Here is an 11,070-nt window from a genome sequence, read left to right as displayed (position 1 = left end):
GGTTGGAGGGGATTGGAGGGGATTGGGGGGGGTTTTGGGGGTCCTGGGGGGGATTGGAGGGGGTTTGGGGGGGGGATTGGGGGGGGTGGGGGGGGTTTGGGGGGGATTGGAGGGGGTTGAGGGGGGATTGGGGGTCCTGGGGGGTTTGAGGGGGATTGGGGGGGGGTTGGAGGGGGATTGGGGGGGGCTTGGGGGTCCTGGGGGGGATTGGCGTGGGTTTGGGGGGGATTGGAGGGGGTTGGGGGGGGAATTGGGGGGGGTCCTGGGGGGGGTTGGGGGGGATTGGAGGGGGTTGGGGGGGGAATTGGGGGGGGTCCTGGGGGGGGTTGGGGGGATTGGAGGGGGTTGGGGGGGGAATTGGGGGGGGTCCTGGGGGGGGTTGGGGGGGATTGGAGGGGATTGGGGGGGTCCTGGGGGGGGCTGGGGGGGGATTGGAGGGGGTTGAGGGGGCTGGGGGGGGATTGGGGGGGGTTGAGGGGGCTGGGGGGGGATTGGGGGGTCCTGGGGGGGATTGGAGGGGGGTGGGGGGGGTTGGGGGGGGGGTTGGGGTGGGATTGGAGGGGGTTTTGGGGGTCCTGGGGGGGGTTGGAGGGGGTTGGGGGGGGTTTGGGGGGATTGGAGGGGGAGTTGGGGGGTCACTGGGGGGGGGTCCTGTTGGGATTTGGGGGGGTCTTGGGGTTATTTTGGGGGTCCTGGGGGCCGTTATCACCCCCTGTGTCCCTGGGGGGGTCTCTGGGTTTTATTTTTTTTTTTGGGGGGGGGTCCCCGGGGGCTGACCCCCCCCCCCTTTTTTCCCCCCCCCCAGGACATCAACAAGCGCCTGTCGCTGCCGGCCGACATCCGCCTGCCCGAGGGCTGCCTGGAGCGCCTGGTGCTGCCCAGCCCCCTCAGCCGCCGCCTGCGCCGCGTCTCCCTGGTGCGTCCCAGTACAAACCAGTACAAACCAGTATAAACCAGTATACACCAGTACAGGCCCTAGGATTAACTGGTAGGGCCCCCCAAGCCTCGCGGTGCACCCCAGTCCTGTCCAGTGGTGGTCTCTCTGCTGCCACCCAGATCTCATTTCTTTGCTGTGTCCCAGTATAAACCAATATAAACCAGTACAAACCTGTAGAAACCAGTAGAAACCAGTACGGGCCCCTAGGAGCAACTGGTAGTGCCCCCCAGGCCTCGCGGTGCACCCCAGTCCTGTCCAGCAGTGGTCCCTCTGCCACCACCTGGACCTCATTTCTTTGCTGTGTCCCAGTATAAACCAGTACAGACCAGTATAAACCAGTATAAACCAGTATAAACCAGTACAGGTCCCTAGGAGTAACTGGTAGCGCCCCCCGGGCCTCGCAGTGCGCCCCAGTCCTGTCCAGCGGTGGTCCCTCTGCCACCACCCGGAGCTCATTTGTTTGCTGTGTCCCAGTATAAACCAGTACAAACCAGTACAAACCAGTACAAACCAGTATTGGCCAATAAAAACCAGTATGAACCAGTACAAACCAGTATGGCGCAGTAGGGACAGGCAACACCCCCTTGGGGGTCTCCCAGTGCCCCCCAACATCCCCCCGGCGCCTCCCAGTACAGACCAGTCCAAACCAGCAGGGCCCCGCTCCCCCTCCCAGTGCTCCCAGTAACTGTCCCCGTCCCCCCCCAGTCGGAGATTGGCTTCGGGAAGCTGGAGACCTACGTCAAACTGGACAAACTGGGAGAGGTGAGGGCCCCGCCGCGCCCCCCACGGCCCCCGTGTCCCCACGGTGTCCCCCTGTGTCCCCCCATGCCCCCCATGCCCCCCCATGTCCCCTCGTGCCCCCCCATGCCCCCCGTGTCCCCATGTGCCCCCCCATGTCCCCATGTGACCCCACAGTGCCCCCCCATGTCCCCACGTGCCCCCCCTTGTCCCCTCGTGTCCCCACATGCCCCCCAATGTCCCCCCATGTCCCCTTGTGCCCCCCGTGTCCCCACATGCCCCCCATGTCACCCCGTGCCCCCTGTGCCCCCCCATGTCCCCTTGTGCTCCCACATGCCCCCATGTACTCCCCCATGTCACCATGTGTCCCCCCATGTCCCCCCATGTCCCCTCACGCCCCCCCTGTCCCCACATGCCCCCACGTGCCCCCTCGTACCCCCCCATGTCCCCCCATGCCCCCCATGTCCCCCTGTGCCCCCCCATGTCCCCCGTGCCCCCCCTTGTCCCCACGTGTCCCCTTGTGCCCCCCCATGTCCCCTCATGCCCCCCCATGCCCCCCCGTGCCCCCCCATGTCCCCTTGTGCCCCCCACATGTCCCCCTGTGCCCCCCCATGTCCCCATGTCCCCTCAAGCCCCCCCATGTCCCCACATGCCCCCCCATGCCCCCATGTGTCCCCACATGCCCCCCCTTGTCCCCACGTGTCCCCTTGTGCCCCCCCATGCCCCCCCACGCCCCCACATGCCCCACGTGCCCCCCTGTGCCCCCCGTGCCCCCCCATGTCCCCACGTGCCCCCTGTGTCCCCCCGTGCCCCCCCATGCCCCCCCATGCCCCCCGTGCCCCCACGTGTCCCCTTGTGCCCCCCCATGACCCCTGTGTCCCCTCATGCCCCCCCATGTCCCCATGTGTCCCCCCATGTCCCCACATGCCCCCCCATGTCCCCTTGTGCCCCCCATGTCCCCTTGTGCCCCCCCCTGCCCCCACATGCCCCCCTGTGCCCCCCCATGTCCCCACATGCCCCCCCATGTCCCCTTGTGCCCCCCCGTGCCCCCCCATGTCCCCCCATGTCCCCACATGCCCCCCATGTCCCCCCGTGCCCCCCTGTGCCCCCCCATGTCCCCATGTGTCCCCTCGTGCCCCCCCATGTTCCCCCATGCCCCCCCATGTCCCCTCGTGCCCCCTGTGCCCCCCCATGTCCCCACATGCCCCCCCATGTCCCTGTGCCCCCCCATGTCTCCTGATGTCCCCTCATGTCCCCTCATGCCCCCCCGTGTCCCCCTGTGCCCCCCCATGTCCCCCCATGCCCCCCATGTCCCTTTGTGTCCCCCCATGCCCCCCTGTGCCCCCCCATGTCCCCCCGTGCCCCCCCGTGTCCCCCTGTGCCCCCTCGTGCCCCCCCATGCCCCCCCATGTCCCCACGTGCCCCCTCGTACCCCCCCATGTCCCTGTGCCCCCCACATGCCCCCCATGTCCCCCCATATCCCCCCATGTCCCCTCATGTCCCCCCATGTCCCCGTGTCCCCCCATTATCCCCCCATGCCCCCCCATGTCCCCCTGTGCCCCCCCATGTCCCCACATGCCCCCCCATGTCCCCTTGTGCCCCCCCATGTCCCCCCGTGTCCCCTCGTGCCCCCCCATGCCCCCATGCCCCCAGATGCCCCCCCATGTCCCCTTGTACCCCCTCATGCCCCCCCATGTCCCCACATGCCCCCCCATGTCCCTTTGTGCCCCCCCGTGTCCCCACGTGTCCCCCCCCCGTGTCCCCAGGGCACGTACGCCACGGTGTACAAGGGGCGCAGCAAGCTGACCGAGAACCTGGTGGCGCTGAAGGAAATCCGCCTGGAGCACGAGGAGGGCGCCCCCTGCACCGCCATCCGCGAGGGTGCGTGCACCACGGCTTTGCACGAGGGCTTGCACGAGGGCGGGGGGGGCTTCGCACGAGGATTTGTACGAGGGTTGGGGCTTTGCACGAGGGCTGGGGGTGGCCACAAGCATTGGCACGAGGGCTGGAGGCTCCTGAGAGGCTTTGCACGAGGATTTGTACAAGGGTTGGGGCTTTGCACGAGGACTTGCACGAGGGCTGGGGGCTCCTGAGGGGTTTTGTACAAGGGCTGGGGCTTTGCACGAGGGTTTGCACGAGGGCCGGGGCTTCGCACGAGGCTTTGCACCCGGGTTGGGGGCTCCTGGGGGGCTTTGCACGAGGGGTGGGGGCTCCTGAGGGGCTTTGCACGAGGGCTGGGGCTTTGCACGAGGGTTTGCACAAGGGTTGGGGCTTTGCACGAGGGTTTGCACGAGGGTTGGGGCTTTGCACGAGGATTTGCACCAGGGTTGGGGGCTCCTGAGGGGCTTTGCACGAGGGCCGGGGCTTTGCACGAGGGTTTTCACGAGGGTTGGGGCTTTGCACGAGGATTTGCACCAGGGTTGGAGGTTCCTGAGAGGATTTGCACGAGGGCTGGGGCTTCGCACGAGGCTTTGCACCCGGGTTGGGGGCTCCTGAGAGGCTTTGCACGAGGGTTGGGGGCTCCTGAGGGGCTTTGCACAAGGGCTGGGGCTTTGCACAAGGGTTTTCACGAGGGCTGGGGCTTTGCACGAGGATTTGCACGAGGGTTGGGGCTTTGCACGAGGCTTTACACCAGGGTTGGGGGCTCCTGGGGGGCTTTGCACGAGGGGTGGGGGCTCCTGAGGGGCTTTGCACGAGGGGTGGGGGCTCCTGAGGGGCTTTGCACAAGGGGTGGGGGCTCCTGAGGGGCTTTGCACGAGGGCTGGGGCTTTGCACGAGGGTTTGCACAAGGGTTGGGGCTTTGCACGAGGATTTGCACCAGGGTTAGGGGCTCCTGAGGGGCTTTGCACGAGGGCTGGGGGCTCCTGAGGGGCTTTGCACGAGGGCTGGGGCTTTGCACGAGGGTTTGCACAAGGGTTGGGGCTTTGCACGAGGGTTTGCACGAGGGTTGGGGCTTTGCACGAGGATTTGCACCAGGGTTGGGGGCTCCTGAGGGGCTTTGCACGAGGGCTGGGGCTTTGCACGAGGATTTGCACGAGGGCTGGGGCTTTGCACGAGGCTTTACACCAGGGTTGGGGGCTCCTGAGGGGCTTTGCACGAGGGGTCGGGGCTCCCAGGGGGCTTTGCACGAGGGCCGGGGCTTTGCACGAGGGTTTTCACGAGGGTTGGGGCTTTTCACGAGGATTTGCACAAGGGCTGGGGCTTTGCACGAGGCTTTACACCAGGGTTGGGGGCTCCTGAGAGACTTTGCACGAGGGGTGGGGGCTCCCAGGGGGCTTTGCACGAGGGCCGGGGCTTTGCACGAGGATTTGCACAAGGGCTGGGGCTTTGCACGAGGATTTGCACGAGGGCTGGGGCTTTGCACAAGGGCTGGGGGTGGCCACAAGCATTGGCACGAGGGCTGGAGGCTCCTGAGAGGCTTTGCACGAGGATTTGTACAAGGGTTGGGGCTTTGCACGAGGATTTGCACGAGGGCTGGGGCTTTGCACGAGGGCTGGGGGCTCCTGAGGGGTTTTGTACAAGGGCTGGGGCTTTGCACGAGGATTTGCACAAGGGTTGGGGCTTTGCACGAGGATTTGCACGAGGGGTGGAGGTTCCTGAGAGGCTTTGCACGAGGATTTGCACCAAGGTTGGGGCTTTGCACGAGGGTTGGGGCTTTGCACGAGGGCTGGGGGCTCCTGAGGGGCTTTGCACGAGGGCTGGGGCTTTGCACGAGGATTTGCACAAGGGTTGGGGCTTTGCACTAGGATTTGCACCAGGGTTGGGGCTTTGCACGAGGCTTTGCACCAGGGTTGGGGGCTCCTGAGGGGCTTTGCACGAGGGCTGGGGCTTTGCACGAGGCTTTACACCCGGGTTGGGGGCTCCTGAGGGGCTTTGCACGAGGGCTGGGGCTTTGCACGAGGCTTTACACCCGGGTTGGGGGCTCCTGAGGGGCTTTGCACGAGGGTTGGGGGCTCCTGAGGGGCTTTGTACGAGGGCTGGGGCTTTGCACGAGGATTTGCACAAGGGCCAGGGGCTGCCACGAGCATTTACACAAGGGTTAGGGGCTCCTGAGAGGCTTTGCACAAGGGATGAGGGTTTGCACGAGGCTTTGCATGAGGGTTGGGGCTTTGCACGAGGATTTGCACGAGGGCTGGGGCTTTGCACGAGGCTTTGCACCAGGGTTGGGGGCTCCTGAGGGACTTTGCACGAGGGCTGGGGGCTCCCAGGGGGCTTTGCACGAGGGCCGGGGCTTTGCACGAGGGTTTTCGCGAGGATTGGGGCTTTGCACGAGGATTTGCATGAGGGCTGGGGGCTTCGCACGAGGATTTGCACGAGGGTTGAGGATTTGCACGAGGGTTGGGGCTTTGCACGAGGGCTGGGGGTGGCCACAAGCATTGGCACAAGGGCTGGGGGCTCCTGAGGGGCTTTGCACGAGGGGTGGGGCTTTGCACGAGGCTTTACACCAGGGCTGGGGGCTCCTGAGGGGCTTTGCACAAGGATTTGCACAAGGGCTGGGGCTTTGCACCGGGGCTGGGGGCTCATGTGAGGCTTTGCACCAGGGCTGGGGCTTTGCACAAGGCTTTGCACGAGGGCCAGGGACTGCCGCGAGCATTTACACCAGGGTTGTGGGCTCCCTAGAGGCTTTGCACGAGGGGTGGGGGCTCCTGAGAGGCTTTGCACGAGGGCTGGGGCTTTGCACGAGGGTTTTCACGAGGGCTGGGGCTTTGCACGAGGGCCAGGGGCTGCTGCGAGCATTTACACAAGGGTTGGGGGGGCTCCCGAGAGGCTTTGCACGAGGGGTGGGGGCTCCTGAGAGGCTTTGCACGAGGGCTGGGGCTTTGCACGAGGGTTTTCACGAGGGCTGGGGCTTTGCACGAGGCTTTGCACGAGTGCCAGCCACGCGTGTCCCCGCAGTGTCGCTGCTGAAGGACCTGAAGCACGCCAACGTGGTGACGCTGCACGACATCATCCACACCCAGAGCTGCCTCACCCTCGTCTTCGAGTACCTGGTGGGCACCCCAAAAACCCCAAAGCACCCCAAATCCGCCCCCGGGACCCCAAAATCCCCCCCAGAGACTCCAAAATCCTACCTGGGGACCCCAAAATCCCCCCCAAAAACCCCAAAATCCACCCCATTTACCCCCAAATCCCCCCCAGAGACCCCAAAATCCTTCCTGGGGACCTCAAAACCCCCCCCAGGGACCTCAAAATCCACCCCAAAAACCCCCAAATCCTACCTGGGGACCCCAAAATCCCCCCCACGAACCCCAAATCCACCCCAGGGACCCCAGAATCCTCCCCAGGGACCCCAAATCCACCCCAGGGACCCCAAATCCACCCCAGGGACCCCAAAAGCCCCCCCAGGGACCTCAAAATCCCCCCCCAGGCACCTCAAAATCTCCCCAGGGACCTCAAAATCCCCCCCAGGGACCCCAAAATCCCCCCCAGGGACCCCAAAATCCCCCCCAGGTACCCCCAAATCCATCCCCAGGACCCCAAAATCCACCCCAGAGACCCCAAAATCCCCCCCAGAGACCCCAAAATCCCCCCAAAAAACCCAAAATCCACCCCATTTACCCCAAAATCCCCCCCAGAGACCCCAAAATCCTTCCTGGGGACCTCAAAACCCCCCCCAGGGACCTCAAAATCCACCCCAAAAACCCCAAAATCCTACCTGGGGACCTCAAAATCCCCCCCAAAAACCCCAAAATCCCCCCCAGGGACCTCAAATCCACCCCAGGGACCCCAAAATCCACCCCAGGGACCCCAAAATCCCCCCCAGGTACCCCCAAATCCTCCCCCAGGGACCCCAAAATCCTCCCAGGGACCCCAAAATCCCCCCCCGGGACCTCAAAATCCCCCCCAGGCACCTCAAAATCCCCCCCAAAAACCCCAAAATCCCCCCCAGGGACCCCAAAATCCCCCCAGGGACCCCAAAATCCCCCCAGGGACCTCAAAATCCCCCCCAAAACCCCCAAAATCCTACCTGGGGACCCCAAAATCCCCCCCAGGGACCTCAAAATCCCCCCCAAAAAACCCCAAATCCCCCCCAAGGATCCCCAAAGTCTCCCCCAAATCCCCAGATTTCCCTTCAGGGATCCCCAAAATCCCTCCAGGCACCCCAAAAATCCCCCCAAGGATCCCCCCAACCTCCCCCCAGGGACCCCAAAACCCACACTTGGGAACCCCAAATCCCCCCAGGAACCCCCAAATCCTCCCAGGGATCCTCAAAATCCCCTCAGGGACCCCAAAATCCCCCCCAGGACACCCCAAAACCCACATTTGACACCCCAAAATCCCCCCATGGCACCCCAAAATCCCCCCCAGGGACCCTGAAATCCCCCCGGGCACCCCAAAATCTCCCCATGGATCTCCAAATCCCCCCATGGCACCCCAAAATCCCCTCCCAGAGACCCCCAAATCCCCCCAGAGATCCCAGAGCCACCCCGGGACTCCCCCAAATCCCTGCAGGAACCCCCAAATCCCCCCCCCAGGACCCCAAATCCCTCCCCCCAGGACCCCAAATTCTCCCCAAGGCTCCCCCAAATCCCCCCCGGACCCCAAATTCCCCCCCAAGGCTCCCCCAAATCCCCCCCCGGACCCCAAATCCCCTCCAAGGCTCCCCCAAATCCCCTCCAAGGCTCCCCCAAATCCCCCCAGGACCCCCAAATCCCCCCCAGAGCTGCCCCAAATCCCCCCAGGTCTCCCCCAACCCCCCCCCAGATTTCCCCCAAACCTCCCCGCCCCCTCCTGACCCCCCTTTTTTTTGGGGGGACCCCCCCCCCCAATTTCAGGACCGGGACCTGAAGCAGTACCTGGATGACTGCGGCAGCATCATCAACATGCACAACGTCAAGGTGCGTGCAAGGGGCGTGCAAGGGGCGTGCAAGGGGCGTGCAAGGGGCCTGGGGGCATGTGAAGAGTGTGCAAGGGGGTCGTGGGTGTGCAAAAGGGGTCGTGGGTGTGCAAAGGGGTCCAGGGGTGTGCAAGGAGTGTGCAAGAGGGTCGTGGGAGTGCAAGGGGGTTGTAGGTGTGCAAGGGGGTTGTGGGTGTGCAAGGAGGTTGTGGGTGTGCAAAGGGGTTGTGGGAGTGCAAGGGGTCCAGGGGCGTGCAAGGGGTCCAGAGGTGTGCAATGAGTGTGCAAGGGGGTCGTGGGTGTGCAAGGGGGTCGGGGGTGTGCAAGGGGGTCGGGGGTGTGCAAAGGGGTCGTGGGAGTGCAAGGGGTCCAGGGGTGTGCAAGGAGTGTGCAAGAGGGTCGTGGGTGTGCAAGGGGGTCGTAGGTGTGCAAGGGGGTCGTGGGTGTGCAAAGGGGTTGTGGGAGTGAAAGGGGCTCAGGGGTGTGCAATGAGTGTGCAAGGGGGTCGGGGGTGTGCAAAAGGGGTCGTGGGTGTGCAAGGGGGTCGTGGGAGTGCAAGGGGTCCAGGGGTGTGCAAAGGGCTCAGGGGTGTGCAAGGAGTGTGCAAGGGGGTCGTGGGTGTGCAAGGGGTCCAGCAGTGTGCAAGGAGTGTGCAAGAGGGTTGTGGGTGTGCAAGGAGGTCGTGGGTGTGCAAGGGGGTCGTGGGTGTGCAAGGGGTGCAGGGGTGTGCAAGGGGCTCAGGGGTGTGCAAGGAGTGTGCCGGGGGTTGTGGGTGTGCAAGGGGATCGTGGGTGTGCAAGGGGGTCATGGGAGTGCAAGGGGTCCAGGGGTGTGCAAGGAGTGTGCAAGAGGGTCATGGGTGTGCAAGGGGGTCGTGGGTGTGCAACGGGGTTGTGGGAGTGCAAGGGGTCCAGCGGTGTGCAAGGGGCTCAGGGGTGTGCAATGAGTGTGCAAGGGGGTCGTGGGTGTGCAAGGGGGTCGTAGGTGTGCAAGGGGGTCGTGGGAGTGCAAGGGGTCCAGGGGTGTGCAAAGGGTGTGCAAGGGGTTCATGGGTGTGCAAGGAGCACGCAAGGGGATCATAAGTGTGCAAGGGGATCTTGGGTGTGCAAGAGGTCTAGGGGTGTGCAAGGAATGTGCGAGAGGCTTGTGGGTGTGCAAGGGGAGCCAAGTGTGCAAGGTGTGTGCACAAGACACCGGGGTGCTCCCAGGGGGTTTCTGCACCTGCAAGGGGCGTGCAAGGGGGTTGTGGGTGTGCAAGGGGGGTGTGAGTGTGTAAGGGGGCATGTGAGTGTGCAAGGGGTCCGGGCGTGCAGAAAGGGTGTGCAAAGGGGTCTGGGGTGTGCAAGGGGATCATAGGTGTGCAAGGGGGGGTGAGTGTGCAAGGGGGCTGTGGGTGTGCAAGGGGGGCGTGAGTGTGCAAGGGGGGTATGAGTGTGCAAGGGGGTGTGAGTGTGCAATGGGTCTGGGGGTGCAGAAAGGGTGTGCAAGGGTGTCAGGGGGGTGCAAGGGGTGTGCAAGGGGATCATAGGTGTGCAAGGGGGGTGTGAGTGTGCAAGGGGGTGCGAGTGTGCAAGGGGGGCGTGAGTGTGCAAGGGGGTGTGGGTGTGCAAGGGGTCTGGGGGTGCAGAAAGGGTGTGCAAGGGTGTCAGGGGGGTGCAAGGGGTGTGCAAGGGGTTGTGAGTGTGCAAGGGGGTGTGTGAGTGTGCAAGGGGGGGTGTGAGTGTGCAAGGGGGGGTGTGAGTGTGCAAGGGGAGTGTGGGTGTGCAAGGGGTCTGGGGGTGCAGAAAGGGTGTGCAAAGGCGTCTGGGGTGTGCAAGGGGTGTGCAAGGGGGGTGTGAGTGTGCAAGGGGTTGTGAGCGTGCAAGGGGGGGTGTGAGCGTGCAAGGGGGTGTGCGAGCGTGCAAGGGGGGGTGCGAGTGTGCACAGGGATCAAGCATCCAAGGCAACCCACGGGGGTGACCCCTGGGGGGGGGGGGGGTCAGGGCGTACAAGGGGACCCCAGGCGTGCAAGGGGCGTGCGAGGGGCGTGCAAAGGGGCGTGCAAAGTGCGCGTGCAAGGTGTTTTTTTTTGGGGGGGGGGGGGGGGCAGCTGTTCCTGTTCCAGCTGCTGCGGGGCCTGGCCTTCTGCCACCGCCACAAGGTGCTGCACCGCGACCTCAAGCCCCAAAACCTCCTGCTCAGCCGCCGCGGGGAGCTGAAGCTGGCGGATTTCGGTGAGGGGGGGGGGAAATAAGGGGATGGGGGGGGGCAAAGTTACCCTTAGGGACCCCAAAAAGGGGCTGGGGGGGCAAAAAAAGGGGCTGGGGGGGCACAAAAAGGGGATTCGGGACCCAAAAATGGGGTGTGAGGGCAAAAAAAGGGGCTGGGGGGGCAAAAAAAGGACCTGGGGGGGGACAAAAAGGGGATGGGGGGGGGAAAAGGGGATGGGGGGGGGAAAAAGGGGGATGGGGGGGGGGAAAAAGGGGATTCGGGACCCAAAAATGGGGTGTGGGGGTGAAAAAAGGAGCTGGGGGGGGACAAAAAGGGGATGGGGGGGGGAAAAAAGGGGATGGGGGGG

General features: G+C 64.8%; 1 protein-coding gene across 1 annotated transcript; it reads left to right on the top strand.

Annotated features, from left to right (window-relative positions):
- Positions 1-799: 799 nt before the first annotated feature.
- Positions 800-10,746, top strand: LOC309891191 (cyclin-dependent kinase 16-like; the record flags this gene model as incomplete). Its single annotated transcript, XM_082785572.1, has 6 exons — positions 800-916; positions 1,643-1,699; positions 3,442-3,556; positions 6,572-6,666; positions 8,452-8,514; positions 10,603-10,746. Coding segments are annotated over 6 exons (591 nt in total), but the record flags the coding sequence as incomplete, so codon positions are not given.
- Between the last annotated feature and the right edge of the window lie 324 nt (positions 10,747-11,070).

The sequence above is a fragment of the Aythya marila genome (genome assembly GCF_965140915.1).
Source record: "Aythya marila genome assembly, contig: HAP1_HAP1_SCAFFOLD_1183, whole genome shotgun sequence".
NCBI classification, from domain to species: domain Eukaryota; kingdom Metazoa; phylum Chordata; class Aves; order Anseriformes; family Anatidae; genus Aythya; species Aythya marila.
This window is presented reverse-complemented; position numbering and strand designations above follow the sequence as displayed.